This window comes from Mercenaria mercenaria, chromosome 8 (genome assembly GCF_021730395.1).
Source record: "Mercenaria mercenaria strain notata chromosome 8, MADL_Memer_1, whole genome shotgun sequence".
NCBI classification, from domain to species: Eukaryota; Metazoa; Mollusca; class Bivalvia; order Venerida; family Veneridae; genus Mercenaria; species Mercenaria mercenaria.
In genome coordinates, this window is record NC_069368.1 from 33,095,574 (window position 1) to 33,111,948 (window position 16,375).

The following is a 16,375-nucleotide window of genomic DNA, read 5'->3' on the forward strand; positions in this document are numbered from 1 at the left end:
GGACGTCCTCAAGGATGTACTTAAATATCTTTGGTAACGTGCTAAAATCAAACTATATATCTCATTTAGTGATTTGTCGTTGTATAAAATCATTGTTTGTCGTTCAGATGCGTATTATTATATGACTCGGGTTGCGCTCTCGTGATGATAACTCATTCGCACCTGAACTCCAAACAATGATATTATTCAACACCAAATCACTGGATGAGATATATTATTTCTTAATTAGACCACTTCCCGTAAACAAAAATACATCACACGTAGATACTGTACGTTTGGCGCAAAACTGAGTTGAATGATAAAGAAATTATTAATTCAATGATTTTATGTCTTAATTGTAACGTCCCCGTTCATATTTAAATTAAAACTGTTATGACAGTTATTTGCCATGCCTCCTCGGCACGGCAATTAGTCAGGCTGTAGCGAAATAAGAACAGAACAAGATTCTATAGCGTTACAGAGGGGACAAGGAAACTAAGTCATATGTTTGTTTTCCTCCGACCATGACAGGCTCATGTTACATATCATGACGTCCTATTTTTCGTTTACGTTTACATTCATTGTGAATAAATACCAAGCGATTTATATCATTTAGTTAGCTTGATTATTCTTGAAAGAAAAACATATTATTGTGAGGTTGGGACTATTTCGTTGAAATACGCTTGAATTGAATGTTAACTTAGAGTTTTTAAAAACACCAATGTAAAATAAATTTGATATTTACTAAAATTTTATTTTTATTAACTTTGATATTTTGGTCTATGTTTCTTTAACGGAAACACAGTTAAGAGTTAAGAGTAAAAATTAAACTTCACTTGAAAGTTTTCAGAGACTTACATTTCAAATAATCCTAAATACATTTTACAATCAATTTGTCTTTACTAATTTTAGGCTTTTCACCTGGGCAAAAACAGGCAAAGTCAGTGAAACCACGCCATATAAATTGGTGTGTAAACTGCACGACAAAATTCCTAATCTTACACATAGCAAAGAGAGATGGGGACTTTTTCGCGCACATTTCTGATCATCACCACACTCTTCATCAAGGACGTTAGCTGTGGTAAGTTGATCTTTACAATTATATTTTTTAAATTTCATCTCTCTAACTTACGTCTTCTAACTTATGTATTGTTCTTTTTTAAAATAAATATTCGATACGTAAACTAAGGTGACAGAATAATTACAAAGAGCTATTCTGTTGCTTATGTATTTTTTTGGTGTGAGTGTGTGTTGGGTTTAACGTCGTTTTTCCAACAGTATTTCAGTCATGTAACGGCGGGAAGTTAACCTAACCAGTGTTCTTGGATTCTGTAACAGTACACACCTGTTCTCCGCAAGTAAGTGCCTACTTCCCCACATGAAGTGGAGGACGAATGATTTTTAGACACAGTTTCGTTTATCAAATCGTCACGGAGAACATACGCCCCGCCCGAGGATCAAACTCACGACCCCGCGATCCAAAAGAAGATACAGTGCAAAAGTCGTAAAGCACAGTGCATGTTTTGTGATGGTTCCCTTTTAGTTATATAGTCTTTTCCCGCTTGCTGAAGTTTATAGTTAAATGAAATGTTTGATATAGCCCAGTAGTGTTTAGGCATTTTTAAAATATTTCTGTCACAGAATAATGAACCGACATGGCCCAACAATATAAAACAAAGAATGTATTCAATAGTTATTTAGTTTATTATGCTACTTTATCTAGAGATAGACCCTAACATTTTCATTGATAGAAATACATTAAATAAAGTCTAGAAATTGATTTCCAAGTCCTTGAAATTAACAAAAATGATTTCACAAATGTGCAATGTATGATAGTTTTGCTAATATCAATAACAGAAGTTTTAATATTTAATTCAAAGTTGTGATCCGCAAAGAATGTCAACTCTTGCCTTGGGCTAGTACTTTAAAGCAGAGATATTTATTAGTTTACTTCCCTTGCAATTACACAATAGAGTAGAAAAAGAAAACGGTTTAAGACACAATATTATACATTTTTGCACAACAAAATCGTTTAGGATTTATTAATATGTGTTTGATTTACCCCTGAACCACTGGTTCCTATGATTTTGTCAATTTACTTATGGTAAAAATTAACTTTTAACAAGCCGCTAATAAAATGAAATACCAGTAAGTATTTTACAGTGCAGATAATACAGTTTTGCTTGTATCAAAATGTCACAATAGAAGCACTTTTGTAATACACAACACCTGGTAGGATTAGTAAAGGTGCAATTATATTGATCTCTTTTTCCTATGCCTTCTTTATCAGGGCCTGTCTGTCCATCTGAAGAGAAAGGGACAAGGTTTGGAACAGGCAGACTAACACAAATTGAAATATACAATACAATTTGTTATCTAAAGATATCTAACGTCAACCTTGCTAAGATACTTCTATCTTTTAATATTTACTTAAGAGATCCTCATCGAGTTTACTCAACTTTAATTGATATTATGAGTTAATTTTGCATTTATAAATAAGGGACATGCAGTACTATTTGATTAGTTTTTAGTAATTGTACACATTTATACTGTGTTTAATTATACATGTCTAAATACCTAATGCATAGTACTGCTAATACACAAAAATGTTATTAACATAAACTGTAGGTTGTAATTGTTTCTATTCTGAATATGGAACTTTGGTTTATTATACTTTTAACAGAAGTAGAATAGTATAAGTGCAATATCACGTTTATGCGTGATCAAACAGTACAAATTACCCTACCTTTTTGTCAGAGAATCTCGAATGTCCACCTGTACAAGATATTGGTCCCTCGCAGTGCGTAAATGAATGTTCGCCTACAAAGCCCTGCACATCGCCTTTATTATGCTGTCCAGGAAGCTGCCGAAAACAGGATTCGCAGAACCAGGATGTTAATATAACGTACACGAGATGCTTACCTCGAGGTATTCACTGTTTGTTTTTTTTATATATATAAATCGTATTATCATAAAAAGGCTTCAGGAAATGCGCAAGAAAGCTCCAATTAATTGGAGTTTTCTTGCGCATTTCCGGAAGCCATTTTGAGTTTTCTTGCACATTTCCGTAAGCCATTTTATGATAATACGGGGACTTATCATTATATAATACAGTTTACTACATGAACCTTTGCACGCAATAATTATGATCTTGCATATACGTAACCTAATTGATAGATACCACACATTTTGATACTCAAAAATTCCTTGCATTTCTTCGCACTTTATTTCCTGCTTGAAAAAATAGCCATTCATTGACACAACGTGTAACTATGATTGCGCATCAAATTTCCCTCCATCTTTTCTGTAAAAAGATATTCCTTTTCTTTCCAAGGCACTATTTAGAAGGTAATAAAAACCTTCTTAACCCTTACCCTGCTAAATTTTAGTAATTAACTTGTCCATATTTCAATTTAGACAGTACCATTGACTGCTAAAAGGGGTACTTACTTGAAAGAAATAATTTTGATAAGGTATCCACAATTTCAGTCATCATTAACACCAATGCGTTTAAAAGAAATATGTTGTTGCCTGACTGATGCGAGAAAAAGATCCTAGGCAATTATTAACAATAAAAAAATCAAAAGGTTTAATGATCCAAAATTAGAGTCGGGGACAAAATATTTTATTAAAATTGATATTAACACTATTTAAGATATTGTTAAAATTCAAAACGGTTATATTCTCATCTCTGTAGACTTTTAAGATCTTGTGTGCTTGTATCTTGTCTTAAAGCCGAAATTGATGAATTGAAAAAAGAAGTACTTTTACAGATTTGAGCAATGAAATAAAAAAATTTGTTTGTGCAATCGCCATATTTTAAAAGATGTGTTACTCTCGTATGGCAAGCTCACGTGTTTCTAAGAGTTTAAGAGGTTAAAGGTCACGTGTTGAAGATTGTCCTTGTCTGAAAAGATCTTTTGATGTTTCGGCTTTCAAAAGTATTCCGTCACGTGATGCATGCCAGAAACAGGAAAAAGACAAAGTTCTAGAGTAAGCGTTTCTGTTGGTAAATCCTTTAAAATATATTTTAAGTCATGATGGTTTCGATAGCAACCCATTGTCTTGACAGACGAATGAAAACGTGGTTTGGCACTTTTGAAACACTGGTAAGTAGCTGAAACACTAATATGAGAATTGAGTTTCGCCAAATGAACAAATAGAAATGGTAACTTAAGTAGCTAAAAGGACCACAATTGTTGATTTTTCCCAACGGGATATGTTAAGACTTGGATATATAACTGAGAGATGTACATGTGTTGATTTTATCTGTTCAGCTTAACTTGCCAAGGACCATACAGGGAGATAATCAGCAACAATAGATTCAATAATACGAGGGCTGAAACAAAAGTAATCTCACTGGAGCCATAATAATGTGTATAAGGAAAAAAAAACAAGTGTTGCTTACTTATCGAGATATCAACATGCAAAGCAAGTATGGTAATGAAGATCGCAGCACGTCACTGACGTTATTGACATCACAAACCTAGTATATGTTTGTCGATAAGAAATGACAAACCTTAGCGTCAAATCAAGAGGAAGCCACTATAGCTTTAAGAGATGACTACAAAGAGATGTTATCACATATCATTATAATTTCATATGTGAAGTTGTGTTGTTTTGATGTCAGTTGATAATTGTCTTTGTTTTGGTTGTTTTACTGGTTATGAAAGAAACGCTGTTTTTACGTACGGCGAAATATCGTGAGGGTAGAACGTTCTGAAACAAATAAATCTGGAAAATAATATTCATTGATGTAATCATACTTGAATTAGCTTGCATCTTCATCGTCTTTCTGTAATAATACAATAATGAATAAATGCGCAATGGAAGAAGTGACATTACTTTTGGATCTACTCACGTAATTCCTACTAATTGAACCCAATTTTAAAATCTTTGACAAATATATGAGAAAAGAAAATATCGAAAATAACATTAAACAAAAAAATGTAATGTATGTTTGCAACAAAAAAAAATGGCAGCCACATTATACACAAAGTCTGTATGCGCCTTTAAGTTCCCAAGAACTATGCTTCTATAACTAAAACAAGGACAAATATAGAAGTATCAAGCCCTATGTATGCTTTTATATCACGTTATCTAACATTCAAAATACAAGCAGTTCTAACACGGGCCTAGTAACAAGTTTTATTATATATAATATAAATTCTGTAAAAATAATCGGCTTGTATTTCACAATTAAATATGAACAGCCAGAAAAAAATGCGTATTGTACCTTTTAAATTCCGTATTGTACCTGCCGTATTGTATGCAGCCGGACTACTTTCATTAATATGCATGACCTGACACAGTTCTGTAAATAGCGCACATAAAAACTTCACTTAGTTCCCGTGATTTTAATATGTTAAACATCGAAGTTTTCGTTCAATAAGAAAACAACAGACAAAAAGGTAGAGGTATATAATAAAAGGGTCAATATAACAATAGCTAGACCTGGGATTTTGTATTCAGCTCTCGTGGATTTTGCAAGGTCGGATTACACTCGGGGCTTGCGGTTGAGATCCGATCAGGCAAAAATCCACTCGAGCTGAATACAGCATCCCAGATCGAGCTACTATTATAATAACCCTATTATATATTTGGTATTGCTAGTCGTATTATTATATATTTGGTACTGCTACTCGTATTATTATATATTTGGTATTGCTACTCGTATTAAAATCAGATTATTCAACTGTGATAGGGACTTAGACATTATTCTTGCAAAATTTGCTTTTTGCATGTATTGATTTGATAATAATACAAATATTTGCCGTCTATCTTTTACATCGTGCGTCCAATGCACATCATAATATATATATTTTCGATGACCTTTTACAAACATTGTTAATACCAGTAATAAATGACATGCAATGTGCAAATAATAATATTGAATTTAAGAAGGTAACATATGGTGCAGTTTAAAAGAGGATGGGGAAAGATGAGAAATGATGTTCAATATGTACTCTTGTCTTTAATTCTTTTGGTTTGTTTGTTGTTTATTTGATATATTTTGTCTTTGGTCCGTTTTGTGCAGGCTGTGGTCTTTGAAACCAAATATTCCTGCTACACGCCCGCTTAGTTCAATAGGGAGAGCGCAGATCTACGGATCTCGGGGAAATGAGTCCGATCCTTTTTGACGATTTGATAGAATACATTGTGTCTGAAAATATTCGTCCTCCACCCCTGATTCATGTGGGGAAGTTGACAGTTACTTGCGGAGAACAGGGTTGTACTGGCAACACTGGTTAGGTAAACTACCCGCCGTTTCATAACTGAAATACTGATGAAAGACGGAGTAAAAACCTAAACAAACAAGCAAAATTTAATGACTTTTATATACATGGAAAAATTCATTCTTTGTCCAGAAAAAGAATATTGTTTTCTAAGACCTCTTTAAATTCAAGATATTCTATCTGCCACCGCTCAGAAACTTTTGAATAATAACTATAATAATTTTTATGATGATTATTATTATTATTACCATTATTATTTTACTAACAAGAAAAACTATGCTTGTAGACGATCACACATTAGGCTATATGTTCTATCTTAAATATACTTCAAGGTGAAATAAGTTTTGATTTGTTAAAAAATATGTATCAAGAAGATTATTATTATAATACTGTTGAACCTGCCTTTCAGTTAGGGACCAACTTTATTAACCAGCCACTGCCTAATGCAGCCAGGCAAATGACTTCCCCAAACTGAATTTTATTCCAGTTTCAGCTTGTTTTTAGCAACCAGCTTGTTTCGCTCCACCGGTCAGTAGCTTAATACAAAACTTTACAAAAATGGCAGTCAATCCTTAAATTGCTTGCTACAATAATGAATTGTTTGCTTTCAACAAATAACAGAAAATCAAACACCTAAATGAAACAGACAAGAAGAATCTTTTAAAAAAAATAGATACATGACCGCATTAGCCAATGTCGATTTATTAATGCTGGAGGAGCAGAGATGATCTTAGAGTGATTTAAATTGTTTTAATGCATTCTCAGAAGTGGTCAGTCAGAGTCGGCAGGTTTGTAGTGGCTGTATACCAATAAAAGAAATTGGTCTTTGTTTCATGTAAAATTCAGCTACTTCAGATCAATTTTGATACACTTTCTAGATTTTCACTCCGTCGTAGACCTATTTTACACAAGATATCCATACATTTGCTTCAAGAAAACGAAAAGAATGGTTGTTGAATAGTATGCAGTGAAATGCAAGTCCTCCTAAGTTGAGTACCCTCAGATTGTCGCATTTCATAAAGCGGTTCGGAGAATAAACACCCTATTTTCATCTGTAACTTAATAACAAGTAAACACGCGAGTATGCGAATATAAGCATGAAAAGTGTCTTGCCTTATCCAAAGAGCTATAAAAATAAATTTTAGTTCTTTGCCTTATCTAAAATACATTCCTAAAGTGAGATAATGCCCATCACCCACCAATCAAAATGTAGTTAATGACATTTACCCCAGATATTTACAGTAAGTATAGCTGAATTCAATACCGACCTGCGGCTGGAAAATAGACCCGCCCACGCTCAATGGTATACCATAAGATTAACATACAACTTCTGATTTTACTAAAGATATCTTTAAATCCAGGGAAATGTCATGTGGTCGTTTCGATTCAATTCTGATCTTTTACTGTAAAAATTTTGGTTTTACCTCTTATATAATGTTCTTTTAGAAATGTTGATGTCTGAGAGCTTTTATTTCGAATTACGCCATTTTTTAAATATTTTTTGCGAATGACACATGCTCGCGATAAAGACTTCAAAGCGATGCAAATATTAGGATACAACAAATCTCATATTTAAATTAACAATGAAAACATTCATAAATTCGTTAGATATTCGTATTAAGTGTAAAGACGTCAATTTTTGCTCTGTTTTAAAGCGGCTTAGTACACAGTTCATTCTGTAGATAGTCATGGATAGTCATGGACGCCCTGAAATAATAATTTATGATATATCACATTAATGCACTGTGATAGTGGAAAGAATTTGACCAGCTGGATGCTTCTCATTTATATAACATTTGATCTATACGTTTCAGACCTATGTCGTGATGGTGTTTGTAAGAATGGTGCTACTTGTTTATTAGACTCTACAAAACCTGAAGGTTACAGGTGTGACTGCGTAGTTGGATATGATGGAGCACAATGTGAACATAGTAAGTTTAAAAAATCTCAAAAAAGATCCTTTTGAAACGTAGAATGCTGGCAAAATAATCCTGGATCAGATTTGATTGTAAAACTTCCTGAGATATTTTGTTATGTTTTCGTTGAGTTTAACGTCGCACCGACACAGTTCAGGTCATATGGCGGCTTTCCCGCTTCCCGCTTTGATGGTGGAGAGGAAGACCCCCGGTGCCCCCTCCCACAACCCTCCCCCGTGGTAAATTATTTTATTACGGGCGGGCACCTTTGTAGAACCACCGACATTCCGTAAGCCAGCTTGATGGCTTCCTCGCACGAAAATCCAACGCCCTGAGTAAGGCTCGAACCATCATCGGGGAGGGGCATGCGATTTAAAGCGCTAGGCCACGCACGGGTGCGCCTCCCGAGATGTATTTAGATGTGTAAAACACACCCCACATCGCAATCAAACATTAATGAACTCCATGGTATCAAAGGAAAAGAAAATAGAGCAAATGTTGGGATAAATTGAGATGTACTGATTATCGGTTCTAGAGTATAAGGGTCTTACATGACAGGGTTTCCATACCTCGAGAGAACAACGCTACGATTTCGAGGTATCTTATTTGCGCTGTCCCGACTGAGGGAAAAACAGCTGTCTGATGCATGCAAGATTTTGCTTTCCTTGCATATTCTTGCAACATTTTCAAAGACAATTTTAAATTGTAAAATCGCGCATTTAGTATATGACTTCATAAAAAAGACGTCACGGTGTGCACATGTTGCTTCTTTTTCCTTAGGGAAATGAAGAGTTGATCTACAAGCCAGACAGCTTTGTCTTTCCTCGCTAAATAGGCAAGAAAATATTAATATTTATGAGCAATAAACGACTCGTGTACGTTTGAAATATCTCAGTCAAGGACTTCAGTTATTGACACTGCCTCCTCTTGGTTATAATTTGGTAGTAGCGTCGATCATTCGGTAATTATACTCGTATGCTAATTTAAACATGCAGATAGGGGGAGGGAAAATAATCCTTGCCAGTTCTAAATATAGTATGTCATCGCGGGTCCGTGCACTACTCGAGATCGTCATGTGAAGAAGCTACTCACCAGTTTTGTGGATGATTGGCCTCATATAGCCGTCTGTGTCTGCAAAAAAAATGTCCAAAGGATCAACTGGGTATTTATCCATCATAGAAAGCTGTAATGCATTAATTCTGACGATGTGACTGTGACTTAAAACCAAACTAACAAACAAACTTATACATGTAAATACTCAGTCCCTACCCAGAATGCTCTCCTTCGCCAGTCATGTTTCTCAAACGGAAATGGAAGAACGACAACTCCGTATGAGAGATTGGTAAATATTATATGTAGATAGCACTTCTAAAATCATTAAACTTTGTTTACCTTAATCAAATGATACAATTCGTGTTATAACAACTGAAACTGACTCTTATTTTGATCGTTAAGAAACAGATCAGTAAAAGTATGATACGACCTCTTTTTGCAAAGAAAGCAGTTCAACCATTTACAGTTACGTACATCCATTGTTCCATACTGAAAATCTCTAACTCTGTATCAGATCACATCTGAGCATGTGCCTGAAGGTGCTGAATTTTGTGTGAATTATTTGTTTGAAACTAAAACAGCCTAAAATAAAACATTGAAGGAATATATGTCACGATTTTCGCTGTCCTAGCAAACGTCTTAGTCCATTTTGTCTATTTATTTCTTTAAAACTTGCACCAGTAGCAATGCACTGAACTTGGATATTTGACTTGATTTAGTCCTTAGCTTGCTGACGGCAGATAATTCTGCCCTTGCGACCAGTGCAGACCATGATCATCCGTCTGATCATGATCTGCACTGTTCGCCAGCCAGTCAGTATCTTTTTGGTAAGCAACCCTTTTGATAGTTAATGGTATCGTTCAAATTGAAAGATTGACAAGTTCATTATAGAAATTTAGCACGGTAAGAGTTAGAATTGCATTACAATTTACAGTTCCAATGCTTTTTGATGAACAGATATAGATGATTGTCGCCCCGATCCATGCTTAAATGGGGGAAAATGTGAGGATTTGGTGAACAACTATACATGTTGCTGCCCCTATGGATTTACTGGCAAAAATTGTGATACTGGTAAGTTTGTGTTATGTTCTTAATGTGTCGTACAATGCTCGATAAAACCGTATTTCTATGAATGTTTTATTATTACTTGAAAGCATGTACACGGACGAGTATTTTAAATCTCCAAACGGCATTGTAGTCAGTCTACTTCCGGTTGGACATGCTAGTTGCAAATGCTTTGCCAAGCGTTTTGTTGGCATATATTTACTGCATTATTGATACCTTCTCTGAAATTATGATTTGATACTGATTTTTAGCTCACGTGCAGTGTGATGTATTGTGACCGTCATTAATCCGTCCCTTGTACTTTAATATTTACAGGGCCTCCGTGGCCTTGTGGTTTACGTCTCTGGCTTCGAATCAATTTCCCCTCATGGCCTCCGTGGCCGTGTGGTTTACGTCTCTGGCTTCGAATCAATTTCCCCTCAGGACCTCCGTGGCCGTGTGGTTTACGTCTCTGACTTCGAATCAGATGTACGCTCGTGCATTAAACAATGCAAACCATGTATAATAACCATCGTGAGAACACAAATAATACAGTTATTCTTCTGATTGTTTTTAATACCACTTCTGCATTTTATTTATCTATTATGTTGGGTTTAACGTCGCACCGGCACAATTATAGGTCATATGGCGACTTTCCAGCTTTGATAGTAGAGGAAAACCCCAGGTGCCCCTCCTTGTATTATTTCATCACGAGTGGGCACCTGGGTGATCTTCCGTTAGCAAGCTGGGTGGCTACCTCACATGAATAATGTAACGCCCCGAGTGAGGCTCGAACCCACATAGATGAGGGGCAAGTAATTTGAAGTCAGCGACCTCAACCACTCGGCCAAGGAGGACCCTACTACTTCTGCAAGTGAAATGTTAAAGAAAATTGTGCGCAATGTCTTAACAGTCTTAATATCCCGTCGTTTAATCTATCTTTAAAAAAATTCTAAACGCTGAAATATAAACGTAAAATAAGCACTGGTTTTACTAAATTTGATAATAAAAAAAAAGGATTTTCTCCAATTCTTTGACCATTTTATTTGGTTAAGGATGTATAACCGCGTTTACAGAACATTTAAGGACATACAATATGTTTGGAATTTGGAATTTGGGATACAGTCCCTAAAGACATGTAATACTATATAAAATCGTATTTTGTGGGTACAGGATTTCACCCATCACTGAAAGTCTTGTCTAAAACAATAAAGATTATATTTTAGTTACCTGTATATTTTTGAAGTCAAAGGGACGGGTCAGTTTTTTTGTTTTGTTTTTGTTTTTTTTGTTGTTTTATAAAGCAGGATTGCAAAATTTCCACGGGAGAAAAAAATACTCCCACGAGAGGACCTACTTTTGAACTCGTCTCAAAAATTCTTGTTTATGATTTATGGAAAGAAACGACCATTTTTAACTTTTCGCGAATTTTTGCAATATATCTACTAATAAAAGAACAATAAAAATAGGTAGCGGAGTTTGCAAAAACTCTGTAGCGAGACTGGTGTATACACTTTCTTGCTGTAAAGAGAATACAGACCTTTGTGTGTGGGTTTCTTATCGCTTTCTCGTTGTCCTGTAAATGAGTCGCGCCATGAGAAAACCAACATAGTGCGTTTGCGACCAGCGTGGATCCGCGCAGTCTGGTCAGGATCCATGCTGTCCGCTAACGGTTTCTCTAATTGCAATAGGCTTTGAAAGCGAACAGTATGGATCCCGATCAGACTGCCCGGATGCGCAGGCTGGTCTGGATCCATGCTGGTCGCAAACGCACTATGTTGGTTTTCTCATGGCGCGGCTCATTTACAGGTCAACGAGAAAGCGATAAGAAACCCACACACCACTGGTATTGCCATGTTGTCTTAAGCGCAGCTTTTCGGTTTGCCAGATTCAGCTAATAAATTTACATTTTTTAAATGTATAACATTGTATATAGATATCTATGGCTTATTTTGAAAAAAGAAAAGAAAACTAAACGTTTAAGGTGGCATGTAATGATATTAGACATTTCATATATTCTAAAATCTTGCTGATGCACAGACTGGTCTGGATCCATGCTGGTGGCAAACTCACTATGTTGGTTTTCTCATGGCGCGGCTCAATTTATCTAGTCTCTCTAGCAAAGACTATTTGTGGTATGTTGAACTAGATTGGATATTCATCATTTACAACAATAATGTGTCCTGTTATTCATTCCAGAAATACTCCCTGTATGCCAGCAGAAGATGCCGCCACCAGAACGTTCACCTTGTTTTGAGAAAAAATGTGAAAAATATGAAGATGCGAGATGTGTGTAAGTAAATAAAAAGTACACTATACTAAAAAAACAAAAATTCAGGACTTCCTATAAAAAAAAAAAATATTTTTACATACTGTATGATACATTATCAGAAACCACTTGCTTTTTATACGCCCGAAGGGACGTATTATGTTATGACGCTGGTGTCCGTCTGTCCGTTAGCAATTTCGTGTCCGCTCTGTAACTCTTGAACCCCTTGAAGGATTTCAAGGAAACTTTACACAAATGTTCACCACACCGAGACGATGTGCAGAGCGCATGTTTTGGATGTCTCGCTTCAAGGTCAAGGTCACACTTAGGAGTCAAAGGTCATATCAGTTTGTTTCGTGTCCGCTCTAACTCTTGAACCCCTTGAAGGATTTCAAAGAAACTTGACACAAATGTTCACCACACCAAGACGACGTGCAGAGCGTATGTTCCGGATGACTTGCTTCAAGGTCAAGGTCACACTTAGGGGTCAAAAGTCATATCAGTTTGTTTCTTGTCCGCTCTGTAACTCTTGAACTGCTGGAAGGATTTCAAAGAAACTTGGCAGAAATGTTCACCACATTGTAACGATGTGCAGAGCGCATGTTCCGGATGACTCGCTTCAAGGTCAAGGTCACACTTAAGGGTCAAAGGTCATATATGACTTTGCTTTGTGTATATTGCTCTGCATTGCAGTGCTCTTGTTTTTATTTGGCAGATCTCTTTTTTGTACTTACAATAATTTTTTTTTGAATTACTTCCCTTTTATGTTACTATAAATAGCTTATTTTGAAACTTTTTTATTATTGGCCGTAGACAAAAACCGAGACCACTTTTCTGTGGTACAACATGGATGGTACCTCCAATTTTAAGGTGTATTTTTACATACCTGTACGTGATAAGGATTTTTTTGTAGACTTTGAATATTTTTTTTGTGGACTTAGATTTGTTTTTTTTTTTTGAAGTTTTCCTTTTGTTGTTCCAGTCCTTTGAGGCTACAACAGTAAAGTTCTTAAAATTTTGCTCCCATCCTATGATGTAAGCCTTCGGGCGTATATTGCCCCGCATGGCGGCGCTTTTGTTGTATATTGGCACAGTTATGATGGGCTGATTCTAATGTTTAAAAAACTTGTTGCCCGACACTTTTGTTTATGTTATATGTTGATCGCTGTTATGAATTTCTATTGTGCTCTTTAAAAAGCAATATGTTAGATATGATCAAATTATTTGAATTATTTCATTAATACAATGCATTGTTATTTTTCGTTCTTTTGTTATTTAATGAATAAACGCATATAGATGAAGTAATGTTACAAAAGAAAACATTGTTAACTTTTATAATAAAGAAATTATTAATTAATATTGTAACTGCATGCATATTTCGTTTTCAATTTATATTGTAATTGCGTGCACGTGCATATTCATGACCAGTTATTATTAACAAAAGCGTATTTGCGTGTATATTTCATGATCAGTCAGACTGAGTATTGACATTGATTGCATATTCATGACAAATTAGCACTGTAATAGGGTATATATAATATTTCATGATCAATTAATTGTGCATTTATATGTATTCTTCGTGATCAGTCCATATACAACTGCGTGTAAATTTCAGGCCGATGTTTAAATTCATAAGGACAGTAGGAGGGGAAGAAGAGGATGTTACCGAAGATTGTGAACGTCAAGAACATAGAGGACGCAAAAAGTTTACAAATTTGTGATGACAGTCAATGTTTGTGAAGTCACTACCGTAATAAAATATAAATACTTTTAACTTTCTTAAATACATTTTGCATGAACACGTGCTATTTAGAAAAGTAGCTTTGTAAAAATTTCATTGTACTGAAAACAATGAATACTGTTACAAGAGGGCCAAGATGGCTCTTAGTCGCTCACCTGAGTAACACACAATACCAATGTAAACATGTGATTTCATGGAGACAAATATTCTGACCAGTTTTCATTAAGATTGGACCAAAAAACATGGCCTCTTGAGTGTAAACAAGATTATTCTTATTCTACCTAGTTTTTGAACCCATATGACCCAGTTTCGGACTTAGCCTAGGAATCATCAAGATAAACATTCTGACCAAGTTTTATGAAGATAGGGTCATAAGTGTGCCCTCAAGAGTGTTAACAAGCTTTTCCTTTGATTTGACCGGGTGAACTAGTTTTTGATCCCATATGATCCAGTTTCAAATTTGACCTGGAAATCATCAAGGTAAAACTTTCTGACCACGCTTCATGAAGATAGGGTCATAAATGTGGCCTCTGGGTTGTTAACAAGCTTTTCCTTTGATATGAACAGATGACCTAGTTTTTGACCCGACATGACCCAGTTTCGATCGAGGCCTAGTAATCATCAAGATAATCATTCTGTACAAGTTTGTATCAAATCAAAGCATAAATGAAACCTCTACATGGTTGAAAGGGCCAAACTTTCAGTGGCAATAACTCCAGAACCCATAATGGAATCTAGCTGGTTTTCGAAAGGAACTGACATCTTACTATGACTTAAGTTGCAATTGTTTGTAAGTGTGTTTAAAATCAAATATAAAAAGGCACTTCTCTCGTGTTCACAAGGTAAACATTAACACATTTTGGCTCTTTCAGGGGTCGATCATGGGCCGTAACTCCGGAGCCTATGATTGGATCTGACAGATTCATTATGGAATCCAAGATTTATTGTTGTTGAAGAAATTTTATAAGTTTGTATCAAATCAAACCATAAATGAAGAGTCTATATGGCTGCAAATGATATGATAGCAAATTTTGGCCCTTAAAGGGGCCATAACTCTGAAACTCGTGATGTAATCTGGCCAGTTTTCAAAAAGAACCGAGATATTATGCAAATACAAGCTGTATGCAAGTTTGATTAAAGTTGATTGCAAAATGTGGTCGCTATCGTGTTCACAAGCCAAAAATAGCAAATTTTGACCATTTAACGGCCCATAACACTGGAACCCATGATGTGATCTGGCCGGTTTTCAAAAAGAACCGAGATATTATGCCAATACAAGTTGTGTGCAAGTTTGATTAAAGTTGCTTGCAAAATGAGGTCTCTATCGTGTTCACAAGCCAAACATAGCAAAGTTTGTCCCTTTAAGGACCCATAACTCTGGAACCCATGATGGGATCAGGCCAGTTTTCGAAAGAAGCCGAGATATTATGCCAATACAAGTTGTGTGCAAGTTTCATTAAATATGATTGCAAAATGTGGTCTCTATCGTGTTCACAAGCCAAAAATAGCAAATTTTGGCCCTTGAAGGGCCCATAACTCTGGAACCAATGATGGGATCTGGCCAGTTTTCGAAAGGAACCCGATATGCCAATACAAGTATTTGTGTGCAAGCTAGATAAAATTTGATTGATTGCAAAATGTGGTCTCTATCGTAAAAATTGTGAACGGACGGACGGACGACGGACAAAATGCGATCACTAAAGCCCACCCTGTCACTACGTGACAGGTGAGCTAAAAATAGTATTGCACGACTGCTTAATAGTGTGTGTTGTATCACTGGTCTAATTCAGCACATTTTTACTGGGCTAAAAAGTAGCAAAAAATTAAAAGTTGAAAATTGATTTCTAAAGTCATGTAATAAAACACTTATTGATAGTGCTTGTTAAATGCAGCAGTTAGGTGTAGTTTTTAGGCGTAAAATTGTTTGTTTCCGGTAACATGCTAAAAGAATAAGGGTAGGTAGGTCGGTACATTTTTTTTTTGGGGGGGGGGGATTTTCTTTTATTAATTGGGACTTTTCGAAAATTGATCTTGTGTCAAAAATAAATACAAATAAGAGGGTTATGCCTTTAGAGGACCAGTTAGTTGATTTCTAACATCTCTGAACATGTTTTAAGCATAAAAGTGCAGTTTTGCA

The 16,375-nt window shown here is 35.5% G+C and overlaps 1 protein-coding gene across 3 annotated transcripts; it reads left to right on the plus strand.

The window, feature by feature from the left end:
- Positions 1 to 493: 493 nt before the first annotated feature.
- LOC123566628 (protein jagged-1-like) lies at positions 494 to 14,271 on the plus strand. 3 transcript variants are annotated; one of them, XM_045360904.2, is made up of 7 exons: positions 494 to 636; positions 892 to 1,060; positions 2,737 to 2,907; positions 8,030 to 8,146; positions 10,142 to 10,255; positions 12,428 to 12,521; positions 14,113 to 14,271. In XM_045360904.2, exons 2-7 carry the CDS (start codon positions 997 to 999, stop codon positions 14,216 to 14,218), a joined length of 666 nt encoding a protein of 221 aa, XP_045216839.2. In that variant the 5' UTR covers positions 494 to 636; positions 892 to 996; the 3' UTR covers positions 14,219 to 14,271. The 3 variants fall into 3 exon arrangements, with proteins under 3 accessions (XP_045216839.2, XP_053405671.1, XP_045216840.2); XM_045360905.2 differs by having other exon boundaries at positions 559 to 631; XM_053549696.1 differs by lacking the exon at positions 2,737 to 2,907.
- Positions 14,272 to 16,375: the final 2,104 nt, after the last annotated feature.